Source organism: Oncorhynchus masou, chromosome 28 (genome assembly GCF_036934945.1).
Source record: "Oncorhynchus masou masou isolate Uvic2021 chromosome 28, UVic_Omas_1.1, whole genome shotgun sequence".
In the NCBI taxonomy this organism is placed as follows: domain Eukaryota; kingdom Metazoa; phylum Chordata; class Actinopteri; order Salmoniformes; family Salmonidae; genus Oncorhynchus; species Oncorhynchus masou.
The window spans coordinates 52,529,512-52,549,848 of NC_088239.1; the positions used below are offsets into that span (position 1 = coordinate 52,529,512).

The 20,337-nt window shown below is 45.1% G+C and overlaps 1 protein-coding gene across 1 annotated transcript; it reads left to right on the plus strand.

Annotated features, from left to right (window-relative positions):
* Positions 1 to 3,385: 3,385 nt before the first annotated feature.
* On the plus strand, positions 3,386 to 19,236 carry LOC135517875 (inositol polyphosphate 5-phosphatase K-like). The gene is made up of 12 exons (XM_064942549.1): positions 3,386 to 4,005; positions 5,190 to 5,297; positions 5,482 to 5,590; positions 5,723 to 5,839; positions 9,959 to 10,134; positions 14,624 to 14,735; positions 15,061 to 15,170; positions 16,003 to 16,213; positions 16,401 to 16,538; positions 16,663 to 16,728; positions 16,876 to 16,980; positions 17,142 to 19,236. The coding sequence occupies exons 1-12, from the start codon at positions 3,386 to 3,388 to the stop codon at positions 17,610 to 17,612; spliced, it is 2,343 nt and encodes a 780-aa protein (XP_064798621.1). The 3' UTR covers positions 17,613 to 19,236.
* Positions 19,237 to 20,337: the final 1,101 nt, after the last annotated feature.

Consider the following 20,337-nt stretch of genomic DNA (forward strand, 5'->3'; position numbering starts at 1 on the left):
GGATAGATCTGGGAAGCAGCTCACTGATAAGCTGGCACTTTATCTGGACCTGATAGCACCCCTCTCTGATCGGATGTCCGCTCGACTACTCCTTCGTCCTAATGATGGGGGTGCCTGAGTGGTGGGGAGATATTCAACAGCATAATCGCCCAGGTGAGCTAGGGGATGTCTTTATTGGATGGGTCCGTATGTGTCGGATCCATATCTTCAGGTGGTTTACTCAATCCAACTCTAAGGACCATGAATTAGAGGATGATGCCTCTGGAATTTATTCAGTGATTGAGTAGGTGAAGTTATGGAGATTGTACTCCTATTAGAGAGATGGTGAGAGAGACAGTTCCTCAGTTTAGGATTCTTTAATGTTGATTGGAGAACCTCTTGGAACTACCCATCCCGGATCCGGGAGTATTGTCATCAACTACACTAATTAGCATAGCGCAATGGTCCAAAAATATGACTAGAAAATATTCATTCATGAAATCACAAGTAAAATATAGTGAAACAGTTTAGCCTTTTGCTAATCAACCTGTTATCTCAGATTTTGAAATTATGCTTTACAGCCAAAGCAAGACAAGCGTTTGTGTAAGTTTATCGATAGCCTAGCATAACATTATGTCCAGCTAGCAGCAGGAAGCTTTGTCACAAAAATCAGAAAAGCAATCAAATTAACTGTTTACCTTTGATGATCTTTGGATGTTTTCACTGACAAGACTCCCAGTTAGACAGCAAATGTTCCTTTTGTTACATAAAGATTATTTTTATACCCAAAATACCTCCTTTTGTTGGTCACCCTATGTTGAGTAATCCACCGGAAATAGTGGTCACAACAACGCTGAAAAAAATGATGTCCATAATATCGACAAACATGGCAAACGTTTTTTATAATCAATCCTCAAGGTGTTTTTCAAATATCTATTCGATAATATATCAACCAGGACAATTGGCTTTTCAGTAGGGGCGAGAGGAACAATGACTACCTCTGTCTTTTGCTCAAGAATCACTCAGAGCCCTCAGCTGGCCACTTACGCAATGTAGTCGTTTACGCTCATTCTTCAAAATAAAGGCCTGAAACTACGTCTAAAGGCTATAGACACCGTAGGGAAGCCACGGAAAAAGGAATCGGGTTGATATCCCTTACAATGGGCAATAGGGATGCATAGAAAGACAGGGGTTTCAAAATAAGAGTCACTTCCTGATTGGATTTTCTCAGGATTTTGTCTGCAATATCAGTTCTGTGCCATGTCATTCAGATTTGATTATCCAATTAACTGTCCATTTATCCATACAAGATGTGGTCTGAAAATAATAAGCATCAATACTAAGATAAGGCACATTCAGCATAAAAAAATGAAACACATAATGCTGTAATAATGACGAAAATATTCTTAAACTATTTACAACTTCGTCAGTAAAACAGGGGGAAAACATAAACCTTACTTACAGTTTTGGTATTCAAGCACAGTGATGAATACATTGGTCAGAAAATAAATAATGTCCAAAACTGAGAGTTGTGTTCACTGCTGTAGGTGGCAAGCTCTGCTTGGTAATGAACTAAACACTCTACCAGCTTGTGATAGCTGTGACATCATCACTGAGTTCTTAAAGGGACAGGCTTTCCTACAGCTGCTGTAGGTCACTTGTAGTCCACCTATATGACTCCACCTCTTCTGAAACTAGGGGATAACGAGGGCTTCCAGGGGAGAATGAGGGCTTCCGTGGCTTCCCTCTCATTGAAGCCACGGATGTTCAAGGCCGACCACGGTACTAGTGAATGGGAAAATGGCAATCTTTGTGGGAAAAAAAAGAATCAAAGACAATCATGGTACGTAATTGCTTCTAATACACCAGATGTATGTTCTTCAACCGATTTATTTCAACATTGCACACAAAATAAATTATAAGGATTATTGAATTGCTAATAGCAGCCTGCAGTACCCCAGCCACCTTCAACTTGAGTTACTCAATGAGAAAGGGTAGCACTGAGCTAGCCTGCAATGGCACTTCCTGGAGTACCTCAAGCTGTGCATGTTATGTATCCATGAGATGCCATCTTAACCAACACCATTTGGCTTCAATGTGCTATTGAGTCTTCACATAGTAATGATTGGTGTCATGTGATTGATGGCTGTCCATTCAATGGCTGAATCAACATGTATATAGCTACTAACAGCACCATTTGTGATGGCCAATATATTGCTTTATTTTATTTTTTTACTAATTTGTTAAGAACAAATTCTTATTTTCAATGACGGCCTAGGAATGTGGGTTAACTGCCTGTTCAGCTAGCAGAATGACAGATTTGTACCTTGTCAGCTCAAGGATTCAAACTTTCGGTTGCTAGTCCAACGGTTGCTAGTCCAACGCTCTAACCACTAGGCTACCCTGCCGCCCCATTATTGACAGTGACATGCCTTCCATGACCACAACCACAATCTATTATGTTTAGGCTACCCTTGCAAATTCAAGTGGTCACATGTACCCTTCAGTTTCCAGAGCCACTCTGAATGTCATGAATAAATCAGGGGAGGTATTTAATTTATGGAGGTCGGTGGACAAACAATATGTTTTGGTAAGTGAGCTGTTCTTGCTGTCACTGGCATCTTATAGGCTGATTCTCATAGAGTGAGGGCTACTATGTAGCCTACTTAATGTCATGTGACCCATTGTGTTCTTGTGCTATATCTACTGCTGCAGTGGGTTAGTGTTCTGTCTGAGACTATCTCGCTGCCACACATAGTGTGTGTTCGAGTGTGTTAGAGATATACATTGTTCTACCTGCATTTTCTGAGGCAGAGGGGCACGATAGATTAGTTTGAAGAGTAGAAAAGCTCACCCTTCCCCTCCATAACATACAGTAGTTGAAAGGGAAGATGCAAGGAGGGAATGGAGCAGGGAGTAGTGGGATAGAAAGGGGGTTGGACTAGGGGACTGAAATGTGTTGCTAAGCAACAGGAAAGTAGACATGGATTTGGGTAGAAAGTTGGTTCCCACCGACTGCCTATGGTTTAGTATGGTTATGATGTCAGCTGTGATGTCTGGGGACTGGGGGGCAGGACTGGGGGGCAGGAGGTGGACAGGTACTCAGTGTGAGCCAGTTCCCTCACCCCCTTCTGGCTCCATGCCAATTCTCCCTCCCAGTCAGGCCACAGGGTTCGGTGTTAGATGGAGACCGTCTGTGACCAGAGGGGGATGAGGGAAGGGGTTGTGAAGGAAAAACAAACACAGGTCTCTCATCTTCTCATTCTACAATTGCATCGGTTACACAACCAGCTCAGCAGACTGCACATTCCTCTCTCTTGTAATTGCTCTCCCATCTGTTCAATCTCTTTATCTAACAAATGCTCTCCCATCCCTTCCACATGATTTGTGGTTACTAATCAGGTTGATGGATCAAATGCAGCAGAAACAAAGCAGTATAGATCCAGCAAGAGTCTCTAGACAACCTGGATTGAATGCTGTTCCAGGACCTGCTCTACCCCTACAGCCAACAGCCTGGGACGCCTCTATGACCTGTCCCATAGTGGCATCTGGGAAACTCCCAGGAATGGGTCCAGTTCAGGCCTCAGGTGCACGTGAGATGCTAGACCCGGTGAGGCCGGAGCATGTACAGCCTGGGTCCAGTGCTGCAGTTCCAGTCAACATCAGCCGTCCCAGACCTACTGCACTGAATTCCTCCAGAGGTCCAGAGGTTGATATGAAGGATAAGGCCTTTATTCCAAACCGCATTCCTGGACCACACAGCCCCATCTCCCTGTCCCAGTCCCCCACAGAGTCTTCCCAGTTTTCCCGCAGTCCTCAGAGTCCTCATAGCACTCAGCCTTACACCAGCCAGTCTTACCTCATCCCACAGCCTAACCTGCCTCAGCCTTGCCTCACCCCGCCATCCAGCCTCAGCCCCAAACCAGGCTCCAGTCCACAACCCCAGGGGACCAGATCCCCTGGGGGCGCTGTGAAGAACCAGCTACAGACTGACAAGACTGAAGGAGAAACAGATTACGGCTTCAGGTGAGACAGATCACGAATGATGACGCCAAGTACTATTTCAGTAGCATGCCCACCGTATATTACATTTGTTCTAAAGTTTTTTTTCTACTCCCTGACTAAATACAGTAACATGTTGTTGTCTCCATGGAGATTATTCTCTCTTTCCGTCCTTGGCATGGCAAACGAGCTAGGCAGAACCCAGCCTCAGGTATAGAAGCCATTTGCAGGATGATGGGTTGATATGAGCCAGAATGTGTCAAATGAATCAAATGCCATACATCTCAGTAAGAACCATCTGAACTAGACAAAATGCATACAGGCTGCACATTTTCTTGACAGAGGTCCCAGACAGTTCTCTCTCTCTCTCTCTCTCTCTCTCCCCTTCTGTTCATTCACAACCACTAATATCACTTTTACTGATATTAGATTGGATTGTTCCTGTAGGTGCAGTTTATAGTCTCCATTTACCCTAGTGTCAAGGGATTGGCTATATGTTCACTGGTCACTTGACATTTTGAGTCAAGTAAGAGTACAGTATGGGTTCAACACTTAACATTAAGCTATACATTATTACATAATAATTACATTACTACACAGTTATGATTGCAAATCTACACTACAAAAGTATGTAGACACCCCTTTCCAATTAGTGGATTCGGCTATTTCAGCCACACCCATTGCTGACAGGTGTATACAATTGAGCACACGGACATGCAATCTCCATAGACAAACACTGGCAGTAGAATGGCCTATATTGAAGAGCTTAGTAACATTCAATGTGGCACCATCATAGGATGCCTCCTTTCCAACAACTCTGCCCTGCTAGAGCTGCCCCCATACAAAAATGATTTGTCGAGATCGGTGTGGAAGAACTTGACTGGCCTGCACAGAGCCCTGACCTCAGCCCCATCGAATACCTTTGGGATGAATTGGAATGCTGACTGCGAGCTAGGCCTAATCGCCCAAGCAAGTCCCCACAGCAATGTTATAACATCTAGTGGAAAGCCTTCCCAGAAGAGTGGAGGCTGTTATAGCAGCAAAGGGGGGACCAACTCCATATTACTGCCCATGATTTTGGAATGAGATGTTCGACGAGCAGTTGTCCACATCATTTTGGGCATGTAGTGTATGTAAAGTTTAACTAATGTATGTAGTTTTACTGATAATGTAGGATGTGCATTACCCCCTGTGTCATCCTCTGATAGGATTCACATTGTCACATGGAATGTGGGCTCTGCTCTTCCTCCTGATGACATCACCTCTCTGTTTGGGCCGCATGCTGGCGATGGGAGCACAGACATGTTTATCATTGGGTGAGCTTCTGCTCCAATCAAAACGATGCCAGCATTCAATGTCTCCTCCATCATACCTCTATCACTGTTCTGATCTCTCATCTGCTACTGATGTCACCTCATCTAATCATCCAAACATTCTCCTTATTCCTCTTCTCCTCCCACTGAGTTATGAGTTGTTCTTCCTCTCTTCCTCCCCACTCAGGCTACAGGAAGTGAACTCTATGATTAACAAGCGGCTGAAGGATGCTCTCTTTACCGACCAGTGGAGTGAACTCTGCATGGAGACACTGAGCCGATTTGGATATGTGCTGGTCAGTAAAGAGTTAACTCGCAATGTTGTGCCAGGCCAGTCACTGTCTCAATCTCTGTGGATACAGTTACTCTATTTCTCTCTCTCCCTCCCTCTCTCTTTCTCGCTCTCACCTCCCCATCTATCGCTGTAGGTGACGTCCCAGCGTATGCAGGGGGTGCTGTTGCTGGTGTTCTCAAAATGTTGTCATCTTCCATTTCTGAGGGGTTTGCAGACAGAGAAAACCCGCACAGGCCTCGGGGGCTACTGGGTGAGTGTCACCCTGGCAACCCCTGCTCTAAAATAGGAGCTTGTTGTTAAATGTAGAGTCCAAAAACGGAAAATATTCAGACCCCTTGACTTTTTCCATATTTTGTTATGTTACAGCCTTATTCTAAAATGTATTAAATTGTTGTTGTTTTTTCAGCAATCTACACACAATAGCCCATAATGAAAATCAAAAATAGGTTTTTAGACATTTTGGCAAATTTATAAAAAATAAATAACTTAAATATCACATTTATAAAAGTGTTCAAACCCTGTACTCAGAACTTTGTTGAAGCACCTTTGGCAGTGATTACAGCCTTGAGTCTTCTTGGATATGATGCTACAAGCTTCGCACACCTGTAGTTGAAGAGTTTCTCACATTCTTCTCTGCAGATCCTCTCAAGCTCTGTCAGGTTGGATGGGGAGCGTCACTGCACAGCTATTTTCAGGTCTTTCCAGAAAAGTTTGATCGGGTTCAAGTCTGTGCTCTGGCTGGGCCACTCGAGGACATTCAAAGACTTACCCCGACGCCACTCCTGCGTTGTCTTGACTGTGTGCTTAGGGTCATTGTCCTGTTGGAAGGTGAACCTTTGCCCCAGTCTGAGAACCTGCTTTAGAGTGCTCAGGACTTCTTCAATGATCTCTCTGTACTTTGAGCTGTTCATCTTTCCCTCGATCGTGACTAGTCTCCAAGTCCCTGCCTCTGAAAAACACCCACACAGCATGATGCTGCCACTGCCTTGCTTCACAGTAGGGATGGTGCCAGGTTTCCTCCAGACGTGACATCTGGCATTCAGGCCAAAGAGTTAAATCTTGTTACTCATGGTCTGGGAGTCCTTTAGGTGCCTTTTGGCAAACTCCAAGCGGGCTGTCATGTGCGTTTTATTCAGGAGTGGCTTCCGTCTAGCCACTGTACCATAAAGAACTAATTGGTGGAGTCCTGCAGAGATGGTTGTCCTTCTGAAAGCTTCTCCCATCCCCACAGAGGAACTCTGGAGCTCTGTCAGAGTGACCATCTGGTTCTTGGTCACCACCCTGTCAGTCTGCATGGAGCAGCCAGAGATGTCAGTCTTCATGGAACAGCCAGAGCTGCCAGTCTGTATGGAGCAGCCGGAGATGCCAGTCTGCATGGAGCTGCCAGTCTGCAAGGAGCTGCCAGTCTGCAAGGAGCTGCCAGTCTGCAAGGAGCTGCCAGTCTGCAAGGCGCTGCCAGTCTGCAAGGAGCTGCCAGAGCTGCCAGTCTGCATGGAGCAGCCAGAGCTGCCAGTCTGCAAAAAGCCGCCAGAGCTGCCAATCTGCATGGAGCAGCCGGAGCCGCCAGTCAGCATGGAGCAGCCGGAGAAGCCAGTCAGCATGAAGCAGCCAGAGCCGCCAGTCAGCATGGAGCAGCCAGAGCCGTCAGTCAGCATGAAGCAGCCAGAGCCGCCAGTCAGCATGGAGCAGCCAGAGCCGCCAGTCAGCATGGAGCAGCCAGATCCGCCAGTCAGCATGGAGCAGCCAGAGCCGCCAGTCAGCATGGAGCAGCCAGAGCCGCCAGTCAGCATGGAGCAGCCAGAGCCGCCAGTCAGCATGGAGCAGCCAGAGCCGCCAGTCAGCATGGAGCAGCCAGAGCCGCCAGTCAGCATGGAGCAGCCAGAGCCGCCAGTCTGCAAGAAGCCGCCAGAGCCGCCAGTCAGCATGGAGCAGCCAGATCCGCCAGTCAGCCAGACTCTTCCAGATCCGCCAGTCAGCCAGACTCTTCCAGATCCGCCAGTCAGCCAGACTCTTCCAGATCCGCCAGTCAGCCAGACTCTTCCAGATCCGCCAGTCAACCAGACTCTTCCAGTCAGCCAGACTCTTCCAGATCCGCCAGTCAACCAGACTCTTCCAGATCCTCCAGTCAGCCAGACTCTTCCAGATCCTCCAGTCAGCCAGACTCTTCCAGATCCTCCAGTCAGCCAGACTCTTCCAGATCCTCCAGTCAGCCAGACTCTTCCAGATCCGCCAGTCAGCCAGACTCTTCCAGATCCGCCAGTCAATCAGACTCTTCCAGATCCGCCAGTCAACCAGACCCTTCCAGATCAACACCTCATTCGGCCGCCTTTCGTTCCAGTACTCTGCTGCCTGTGACTGGAACGAATTGCAAAAATCGCTGAAGTTGGAGACCTTTATCTCCCTCACCAACTTCAAACATCAGCTATCTGAGCAGCTAACCGATCGCTGCAGCTGTACATAATCTATTGGTAAATAGCCCACCCATTTTCACCTACCTCATCCCAACAGTTTTTATTTATTTACTTTTCTGCTCTTTTGCACACCAATATCTCTACCTGTACATGATCATTTATCACTCCAGTGTTAATCTGCAATATTGTAATTATTCGCCTACCTCCTCATGCCTTTTGCACACATTGTATATAGACTTCCCTTTTTTTTCTACTGTGTTATTGACTTGTTAATTGTTTACTCCATGTGTAACTCTGTGTTGTCTGTTCACACTGCTATGCTTTATCTTGGCCAGGTCGCAGTTGTAAATGAGAACTTGTTCTCAACTAGCCTACCTGGTTAAATAAAGGTGAAATAAAAATCAGCCAGTCAACCAGACTCTTCCAGATCTGCCAGTCAACCAGACTCTTCCAGATCTGCCAGTCAACCAGACTCTTCCAGATCTGCCAGTCAACCAGACGCTTCCAGATCTGCCAGTCAACCAGACTCTTCCAGATCCGCCAGTCAGCCAGACTCTTCCAGATCCGCCAGTCAGCCAGACTCTTCCATATCCGCCAGTCAGCCAGACTCTTCCAGATCCGCCAGTCAGCCAGACTCTTCCAGATCCGCCAGTCAACCAGACTCTTCCAGTCAACCAGACTCTTCCAGATCTGCCAGTCAACCAGACTCTTCCAGATCTGCCAGTCAGCCAGACTCTTCCAGATCCGCCAGTCAGCCAGGATCTTCCAGATCCGCCAGTCAGCCAGACCCTTCTAGATCCGCCAGTCAGCCAGACTCTTCCAGATCCGCCAGTCAGCCAGGATCTGTCAGAGCCTTCCTCCTCTCCTCTGCTGCCGGAGTCTCCCGCCTGTCCAGCGCTGCTGCCGGAGTTTGAAGAGCCCCTCTGTACCGAGCTGCCCCTCTGTACCGAGCTGCCCCTCTGTACCGAGCTGCCCCTCTGTCCCGAGCTGCCCCTCTGTCCCGGGCTGCCCCTCTGTCCCGAGCTGCCCCTCTGTCCCGTGTTATTTAGTAGGGTTGCCGTGGCTAGGAGGTCACGGAAGCGGACAAGGTGGGGGAGGACTACAGTGAAGTGGGGGCCACGTCCAGCACCGGAGCCGCCACCGCGGACAGATGCCCACCCAGACCCTCCCCAATAGGTTCAGGTTTTGCGGCCAGAGTCCGCACCTTGGGGGGGTACTGTCACACCCTGACCATAGTTTATTTGTATGTTTCTATGTTTTGGTTGGTCAGGGTGTGATCTGAGTGGGCATTCTATGTTGTATGTCTTGTTTGTCTATTTCTATGTCTGGCCTGATATGGTTCTCAATCAGAGGCAGGTGTTAGTCATTGTCTCTGATTGGGAACCAGTTTCACTGTGTGTTTGTGGGTGATTGTTCCTGTCTCTGTGTTTTGCACCAGATAGGGCTGTTTTCGGTTTTCGTACGTTTGTTATTTTGTTAGTTTAATTGTGTATAGTTTCCTTATTAAATAAAATGAATCATAACGACGCTGCATTTTGGTCCACTCCTCCTTCCCACAACGAAAGCCGTGACAATAAGGCTGTAACCTAACAAAATATGGAAAAAGTTAAGAGGTCTGAATATTTTCGGAATGCACTGTCGCTTTTAAATTGCATCAAAATATGTTAATATGCCAGGGAGAGAGAAAAGAGGTGTGTGTGTGTGTGCATGCGTGTGCGTGCATGACCTTCCTGAGTGTGTTGATGTCAGCATCAGTTGTGGCTGCCGGAGCAGTCTCCTTCTCCCTGAGGTCAGTGCAGCAGGACTGTCTGGCTCTTTGATGCAGACGATACCAAAATGCCATCTGTCCTTTCATCCTTATCACAGTGGATGTTTGATTACAGGCTGGTAGAGCATCCATCTTTTATCCATCAGTGTGTGTTACATTTTCATACTCTTTCTCTCTTCCCCTCCCCCAGGGTAATAAAGGGGGTGTAAGTGCGAGGATGACGATGTTCGGCCACCCGGTGTGTTTCCTGAACTGTCATCTTCCGGCTCACATGCGGAACCTGGAGCAGCGCATGGAGGACTTTGGAAGCATTCTGCAGCAACAGCAGTTTGAGGGCGGGACCGCCTCGGGTGTGCTGGACCACGAGTGGGTCATTTTGATTGGAGAGGCCTGATGTAAACAGTATGTCTGGGACCAGGAGTTTATCCCACCTGACCACCTATGGGAGTTTTTTTGGTGACGTTTTACTTGACAACCCAGCATCATAACACGTTATGACACAGTCATCACCATGTAATAAAAGCTGACATAACTTGTCATGGCATATATTTAGACCTGTTGTGACATATATTGCATTTTTTATGGCAGGTTATGACACCTACATAAGACTGTCAAAACCCACAAAACCAAGCACAGTAGTTATTATATGGCTGGTTATGAGTGACACCTACATAAGAGTGTAAAACCCACATAACCTACCACACAAGGCAAAACATTCCATTATACCACATCCTACATGTCAACAGTATGTTTATGTTATATCATTATTATGTTTCGGACCATATTAAATTAGCATTGTATATGCGCACCCCATTGATATCAGACATTCACCTACCCCAATGTACTGTTGCTGATGACTGGGATGAATACAGGAGTATATTTCAGGAGCAGGACAAGACATCCTCTTTTTGACTGATGACTGACATAAGAGCATCAAATGTATTTATAAATGTTACGTCAGCAGATGTCGCAAAGTGCTTATACAGAAACCCAGCCTAAAAACCCAAAAGGCAAGCAATGCAGATGTACAGTAGAAGCACGGTGACGAGGAAAAGCTCCCTAGAAAGGCAGGAATTTAGGAAGAAACCGAGAGAGGATATATGTGATAATGCTTCTTGACAGTGCCATAAAGTGTATTTTCTTAGTTTAAGTAAAGTGACACAGAATGGTCATAATGCTTCATGACAGTGTCATAAAGTGTATTTTCTACAAGTTATTTAAAATATGACGAAAAAACATTAATTACAACAACAAATGATTTAAGAAACAAACTTTCAATTGAAAAAAATCATTTGAATAAATATGGGTTTTGACACTCTTATGTAGGTGTAAAATAATGCAATATATGTGTAAAAATATGTCATGACAATGTTAGAACGATATTATGACAGATTATGACATGGTTATGCCCGTGTCATAACGTGCTATAAAACTGGGTTTCAAGTAAAGTTTCACACGTTTTTTTCTCCAAATCAAATAGTTTTTTCATGTGGTCAGGTCATGTGTGGTCAGGAAATACTCCTGGTCATAATTATCAAATCAAATGAAATGTTATTTGTCACATGCCCCGAATAGAACAGGTGTAGGTAGACCTTACAGTGAAATGCTTACTTACAAGCCCTTAACCAACAATGCAGTTTTAAAAAAATCCCCCCAAAATTAAGAGATAAGAATAGCAAATAATTAAAGAGCAGCAGTAAATGACAATAGCGGGACTATATACAGGGTGTACCGGTACAGAATCAATGTGTCAATGTGCGGGGGGTAATTGAGGTAATTGTATCAAGGTAATTGAGGTCATTATGTACATGTAGGTAGAGTTATTAAAGTGGCTATGCATAGATAATAACAGAGTAGCAGCAGCGTGGGGTGGGGGCAATGCAAATAGTCTGGGTAGCCATTAGCTGTTCAGGAGTCTTATGGCTTGGGGTAGAAGCTGTTTAGAAGCCTCTTGGACTTGGTGCTCTGGTACCGCTTGCCGTGCGGTAGCAGAGAGAACGGTCTATGACTAGGGTGGCTGGAGTCTTTGACAATTTTTAGGGTCTTGCTTCGACACTGCCTGGTATAGAGGTCCTGGATGGCAGGAAGATTGGCAACGGTGATGTACTGGGCCGTACGCACTACCCTCAGTAGTACCTTGCAGTCAGAGGCCGAGCAGTTGCCATACCAGGCAGTGATGCAACCGGTCAGGATGCTCTCAATGGTGCAGCTGGAAAACCTTTTGAGGATCTGAGGACCCATGCCAAATCTTTTCAGTCTCCTGGGGGGAAAAGGTTTTGTCGTGCCCTCTTCACGACTGTCTTGTTAATTTGTTGGTGATGTGGACTCCAAGGAACTTGAAGCTCTCAACCTGCTCCACTACAGCCCCCGTCGATGAGGATGGGGGCATGCTCGGTCCTCCTTTTCTTGTAGTCCACAATCATCTCCTTTGTCTTGATCACGTTGAGGGAAAGGTTGTTGTCCTTGCTCCACATGGTCAGGTCTCTGACCTCCTCCCTATAGGCTGTCTCATCGTTGTCGGTGATCAGCTCTACCACTGTTGTGTCATTAGCAAATTTAATGATGGTGTTGGAGTCGTGCCTGGCCGTGCAGTCATGAGTGAACAGGGAGTACAGGAGGGGACTGAGCACACACCCCTGAGGGGCCCCCGTGTTGAGGATCAGCGTGGCGGATGTGTTGTTACCTACCCTTCCATCCTGGGGGCAGTTGCAGAGGGAGGTGTTTAGTCCCAGGATCACTAGGCTTAGTAATGAGATTTGAGGGCACTATGGTGTTGAACGCTGAGCTGTAGTCAATGAATAGCATTCTCACATAGGTGTTCCTTTTGTCCAGGTGGGAAAGGGCAGTGTGGCGTGCAATAGAGATTGCATCATCTGTGGATCTGTTGGATTAGGTATGCAAATTGGAGCGTGTCTAGGTTTTCTGGGATAATGGTGTTGATGTGAGCCATGACCAGCCTTTCAAAGCATTTCATAGGTACAGACGTGAGTGCTACGGGTTGGTAGTCATTTAGGCAGGTTATACCTTAGTGTTCTTGGGCACAGGGACTATGGTGGTCTGCTTGAAACATGTTGGTATTACAGACTCAGACAGGGAGAGGTTGAAAATGTCAGTGAAGACACTTGCCAGTTGGTCAGTGCATGCTCGGAGTACATGTCCTGGTAATCCATCTGGCCCAGTGGCCTGTGAATGTTGACCTGTTTAAAGGTCTTACTCACATCGGCTGCAGAGAGCTTGATTCATACAGTCGTCCGGAACAGCTGATGCTCTCATGCATGTTTCAGTGTTACTTGCCTCGAAGCGAGCATAGAAGGGATTTCACTCGTCTGGTAGGCTTGTGTCCCTGGGCAGCTCTCGCCTGTGCTTCCCTTTGTAGTCTGTAATAGTTTGCAAGCCCTGCCACATCCGCCGGTGTTGTACGATTTTTCCTAAGTCCTGTATAGACTCTTTGCCTGTTTGATGGTTCATCGGAGGGCATAGCGGGATTTCTTATAAGCTTCCGGGTTAGAGTCCCACTCCTTGAAAGCGGCAGCTCTAGCCTTAAGCTCAGTGCAAATGTTACCTGTAATCCATGGCTTCTGGTTGGGGTATGTACGTACGGTCACTGTGGGGACGATGTCCTCGATGCACTTATTGATAAAGCCAGTGACTGATGTGGTGTACTCCTCAATGCCATCGGAGGAATCCCGGGAACATATTCTAGCCTGTGCTAGCAAAACAGTCCTCTAGTTTAGCATCTGCTTCATCTGACCCCTTTTTTATAGATCGAGTCACTGGTGCTTCCTGCATTCATTTTTCTTGTAAGCAGGAATCAGGAGGATAGAGTTATGGTCAGATTTGCCAAATGGAGGGCGGGGGGGTGGGCTTTGTACGTGTCTCTGTGTGTGGAGAAAAGCTGGTCTAGAATTTTTCCCCTCTGGTTGCACATTTAACATGCTGATAGAAATGAGGTAAAACTGATTTAAGTTTCCTTGCATTAAAGTCCCCGGCCACTAGGAGCGCCGCCTGAGCATTTTCCTGTTTGCTTATGGCAGAATACAGCTCATTGAGTGCGATTTTAGTGCCAGCCTCGGTCTGTGGTGTTATGTAGACAGCTATGAAAAACACAGATGAAAACGCTCTAGGTAGATAGTGTGGTCTACAGCTTATCATGATATACTCTACCTTAGGCGAGTAAAACCTTGAGACTTCCTTATATATCATGCACCAGCTATTCTTTACAAATATGCACAGGCCACCGCCCCGTGTCTTACAAGAGGCTGCTGTTCTGTCCTGCCGAAAGAGTGTATAACCTGCCAGCTGTATGTTCTTAATGTCGTCATTCAGCCACGACTGCGTGAAACATAAGATATTACAGTTTTTAATGTCCCGTTGGTAGGATATGCATGCTTTCAGTTCGTCCCATTTATTTTCCAGCGATTTGAATGTTAGCTAGCATAGTGGAAGGCAAGGGCAGATTAGCCACTCGTCGCCTGATCCTCAGAAGGCATCCTGATCTCTTTCCGCGAAACCTACGTTTCCTTTTCCAGCGAATCACAGGGATCTGGGTCTGGTCGGGTGTCCGTAGTATATCCTTCGCGTCCGACTCATTGAAGAAGAACTCCTTGGCCAATTTGAGGTGAGTAATCCCAGTTCTGATGTCCAGAAGCTCTTTTATCGGTCACAAGAAACGGTAGCAGCAAAATTATGTACAAAACAAGTTACGAACAACGCAGAAAAACTAACAAAATAGCATGGTTGCTTAAGAGCCTATAAGACGGCAGCCCTACCCTCCGGCGACACCTTTGAGCCTGGTGTTCTGATGATCAGTTGTTGGCTCATAGAGTGGTGAAATGGTCCTGTGTTCTTTTCCCAGCGTGGTGTTCTGGTTTGGAGATCTTAACTTCCGCATAGAGGACTATGACATTCATGTGGTGAAGAGTGCCATTGACAGCAATAAACTACCTTTGCTGTGGGAGAGAGACCAGGTGAGAAATCTGTCAGTTATTTGACATTTAAAAAAAAGAGTCCAAATGCAATTTTCTTTGAAAACAGAGTACCAAATTGAAGTCATGTTTATCTTTGAAAACAGAGTACCAACTGGAAGTCATGTTTATCTTTGAAAATAATGACTGTTGGTTAATTATCAGCAGAGATAGCTATAGCACCAACAAAAATGAACCTACACCCAATAATATTCAATCACAGTGGCTGCATCAAGTCAAGCAAACTATTTTGATGATTCAATTGTATTGTCTATGTCTCTCTTTCCCTTGCTCTCTTTCTCTTCATTCTCACATGTTTGTTTTGCAGCTCAACATAGCCAAAAACAGTGAGTCCATCTTAGACGGCTTCTTAGAAGGCCCTCTCAAATTCCCCCCCACATATAAGTTTGATGTGGGGACACACACATACGACACCAGGTACGTGATACTGTGTAGAGCAATAAATGGTTTGTGATTGATGTGACGCTCCCTTTTTAATGACTTGCTATGATATAGGGTGTAGTTTAGTGTTAGGACACAGTTAGGCAATGCACCACCAGGATACACGTCCACACTCCATCCCCAGGTGGCAGCACCAACCGGGTCAAGGGCTGTGCTCTGCCAGGAAGCCTGGAGAAGTTGACGGGTGTGAGCAATAAGGATGATGTGTGTGTGTGTGTGACCAGATGCTTCTCAGCCTGTCAGTGTTTGGTGTTGTTTTGTGTTAGTTAGCCTCTTTATTTTAGGCGTGCCTCTCTGTAGTTTTCTTTTTTTGGGGGGGGTTGGATCAGCTTTAATATTGCGGATAGATTCTTGCTTCCATCAATGTAATTGTCTGCATCATTTCCAATCCCCCATATATTTTTGGGGTTAATATATATCTATATATATATACATACATACATACATACATACATACATGTATACATATATACGTAAACATTCATACATTCTTTGTAGTTTTTATTTATTTTGGGTTACCACTTTGAACGTATACTAATCAGCTTGGCCGACCATGGGAGTCATGACTGAGGTGACCCTGAACCTAAGGTAAGGTTTCTGTATCCTGGGTGCATGCATTCAACACCTACATACGCTTAATTCTCACATTTATGCACACATCAAATCAGGTTACAGACCTTGTAGCTAGGCCTTAGACATAATGAGTGAAGCAAAATCAATTGTCAAGTTATTGGTTTCATATTAACACCTCTATTGACGGATTCACTGACCTCCAATTCCCACTTATCTCTCTCTGTTCCTCTCACAGCAGTAAGAAGCGAAAGCCAGCATGGACAGACCGTATCCTGTGGCGTCTGCGTTGTACGGGCTCCCCTGTTCCTACCCACAATGCTGCGCTGCAGCATGGCCTGACCTCTTGGCTGGGTGGGGCAACCAAGGTGGTGCAACATTCCTACCGCAGTCACATGGGCTACACCTGCAGCGATCACAAGCCTGTCTCTGCTGTCTTCTCATTACATGTAAGTCCAACCTCCCTGTGACCCCTGGACTCTCACCCCAGCAGTCACAGTGTTTGATGTTTATCCAGATATGGTGAAAAACCTTTACTGTTACATTATAGCCTTAGAAAGTCATCACATAAGAATCACCCTCTGAAATGATCTTTCTATCTCTGTTTATTTTTCACTCTCATGCTCTCTCCCTCAGTTCCCATTTAAAGTGGACCTTCCTCTTGTAACGTTAGAGTATGTGAAGGAGTGGACTAAGGTTTCTGATGCTACAGTCAGATTCACTGTGATGTCCAATGTCCAGCGCAGCTCATGGGACTGGGTTGCAATATACAAGGTAACTGTGACTTCAACTTCAAGTCAGTGAGATTTTATATTTTCTCTCACACAATATCTATAGTTTATTAGGGCTATGCATAATTGTTCCATGGTCAATTGAAGTCTGTGATTTGTCTACACAGGTTGGGTTCAAACATCACAAGGACTATGTAACATATGTGTGGGCCAAAGCAGATCATGGGTCACAGGTATGACACAAAGCCTGACAAACATACTCCCACAAACTCAACCTCAGATATCCATTGAGATGAGAAAACATTTATCCACACATCCACTGACTATGTTTCCATTTTCTCTATTTGTAGTTTTCTTCACTCTCTTCCCCTTTCTTTCAGGTGACATTTACAGAGGAGGATTTACCCAGGGATGCAGGGGAATACATTTTGGGTTTCTACAGTAATAACATGAACACTATTATCGGTGTGACATCGCCCTTTCAGGTCAGGACCCTTCCTGACGTTTTCCTTCCTGTGTTGTTCAATGAACAGAGAATAAAGCAGTTGCTGTCTGCCATTCAGTTCTGCTGGATATTTCTACTTTTCTCCTAATTTTGTTCCCTACCACACTTTTCTCTTACCCAAACTTCCTCCATCTCCTGTAGATCCATGTTCCTGTGCGCAGCCCGACAGCCACAACAGTATGCCGCTCAGACAGTTCTGACGTCAGCTCGGAGGATGACAGCACACTGGTCCTGCTGGCCCCTGCTAGCTCCCGCAGCCCAAGCCCTGGAAAAATAAAACACCACCATCGCCACCGCCGCAGCCACAGTCCTGCTCACTCCAACACCCCCATGCCCTCCCTGCAGAGCCTCAGCCTGCACCCTCGTCCCCTAGAGGGGCTCCCAAGCAGCCGCTCGTCCTGCTCTGCTGCTAAGAAGGAGCGCCTGGTGTCCCCCCAGGACACCCTGCCATCGCCCATCAGCCCGCTCTCCCCCCGCAGCCCTGTGTCCCCTGGAGGCGGGGTCTCAGCCCCAGAGGCTCTAATCGCTGCCATCCTGGGGGAGCATAGACCAACTCAGGTCACCCCCACAGGGGGCAGGTCACCAGGCAAGACTGGAGAGACAAGTTTATGAGGAGCCCAACCAACACTATCTGTGGGGTCATGAATATGCAGAGACATTAAAGGTTGAATTCAATCCATATCGAAGAATTATTGTGGAAGATCCGCATTATAGCTCGAAATTTAAAGGCAATGTTCCCGCTTTCACGGAGACTGTGTTCACGGAAAACGCTGTATGTCGGCTCAATCGGAAATTACCCTTAAATTTGTTTCTGCGATACAGATTGAATCTAGCCCTAAGATAAGACTGTTGAAATGAGGCCAGTAAACACTATATGATGATAGTATCTAGGGCTGATATGGTCCATTATTTCTATGCTGATCTGACCTCATACTGTCACTGCTCTCATAAAAGCAGTGCATTGTACGAGTTGTAGTTTACAACATTCCACATGGTGGTCAACCAGTTGTCTCTATTTCTTAAAACCTGTTAAATGTAATGTCAAAATGTAGATTTCCGTCTAAATAGACATACCCAAAAGTAATTATTTATCATGAGAGGGCCATAAACAATACCAGCTAATGCTTAGCTGAGGATACAAGGAGGAGGATACAATAATACAAGCTGAGGATACAAGCTCAAGTACAGTGCAAATATGAAACATCATATATATACATATATATATATGTGTGTGTGTGTATTTGTTTTCCTATTCAACAAAAGTGGGGGAATATGGATTTTAATTATTGAAATGCTTTCAAAATATAGTAACAATGAAATTATAAACGACTTACTCTAAGATTTCACATAACTAAAATAAATATGATCATACAAAATTGGCACCATTTCAAATAACTGACGACAGAGACTTTTCACCCCAACATCCTCTGAGAGACGCAGAGACGCCATTCAAATTCCAGCAGACTCGTGACGCCAGCTTTAAGCACAAAGTGATTCGTCCCTATGTGACCAAGAGAAAGTGACATCGTTTCAATTCTACAAAATAATTTTGTATTTTTTCATGTTGTGAGCTCTAAATCCACCTGAGAACATTACAGCGAGATGAGACTGCTTTATCTGCAATCGCTAGGCTCTCCGTTTCACATGCAATTTCACATACTGCAGGTCAGCTGAGGGCGGAGAGCGGCATGAGAAGAGTGACAACCAGAGCTTTCACGGAGTTCACAGCAATTGATGTTGTGCCGGTCCAGAACTGCTCAAAGTCCCCTAAATATGAGGCTTTACATCTAAGAGCAATCTACTTATCAGTGACTCCATCCTGTAGGGAGCTAGTCCAAATCGCTAAAAGTTTAAGCGTTATACCAAGTGCAATACAGACTCATATCAATACTGTATGTACACAAATGTAAAACCAAAGCAAGAGAAAATCTGCAATGTACATTATTGTTGTTATATAGTAAATTGAAGGGATGTCTGTAAATATGCTCTACCAATCGGCCTGGATCACTTGGTGTGGTATTATATCTGTCTTTCTATACTCCCAAGCTCCAATTTCTATTAAAGTGGTTTGTTTCTGAATCTTCCCATCTTGTGTGTATATGTGTAGCACTGTACATGTTTGAGAAAAAAATATTGTCTTATTTTCAGAGTTAAGACTTCTAATGGTTTAGTGGTTTGTTTTGGTTGTTGAAATATTGGTTGTGTGAGGTTGTCTGAAGAAAATAAAATGAACAACATGAAAAAGAGACTTGATTTTGTATTATCATTATCACAGAACATTCAATTGGACAGCTCATAATTATTATGTGCAAAGAGTCCACAGGTTTTGTAACAATGATCTAGATATTTTCATATTGCACATGTGAGGTTCAACTCATTGTCATCATATCTTCAGCAAACTAGAAGGTTAATATATAACTGTAAATGCCATCTCCTGGTCAGCTTCTTCTTTGTCACACAATGTTCGGTGTAACCTACTTATGTTCCAAATGTTTCTGATGTTATTAGGATTTTTTATTTTGCGGGAGATCAACTTTAATATTGCAGATAGATTATGGATTCCATCAGCGTAATTGTCTGCATCATTTCCAATCCCCCATATATTTTTTTGTAAATAGAGTTGAAGTCAGAAGTTTACGTATGCCTTATCCAAATGCATTTAAACTCAGTCAGTTATGATCACGACTTTATTTTAAGAATGTGCCATGTCAGAATAATAGTAGAGAATTATTTCATCTTTTATTTTTTTCATCACATTCCCAGTGGGTCAGAAGTATACATACACTCAATTAGTATTTGGTAGCATTGCCTTTAAATTGTTTAACTTGGGTCAAACGTTTCGGGTAGCCTTCCACAAGCTTCCCACAATATGTTGGGTGAATTTTGGCCCATTCCTCCTGACAGAGCTGGTGTAACTGAGTAGAGATAGAGGCCTCCATACTCGCACATGCTTTTTCAGTTCTGTCCACAAATTTTCAATGGGGTTGAGGTCATGGATTTGTGATGGCCACTCCAATACCTTGACTTTGTTGTCTTTAAGCCATTTTGACACAACCTTGGAAGTATGCTTGGGGACATTGCCATTTGGAAAACCCATTTGCGACCAAGCTTCAACTTCCTGACTGATGTCTTGAGATGTTTATTCAATATATCCACATCATTGTCCTTCCTCATAATGCCATCTATTTTGTTAAGTGCACCAGACCCTCCTGCAGCAAAGCACCCCCACAACATGATGCTGCCACCCCCGTGTTTCATGGTTGGGATGGTGTTCTTTAGCTTGCGAGCATCCCCCCCTTTTCCTCCAAACATAACAATGGTTTTTATGGACAAAAAG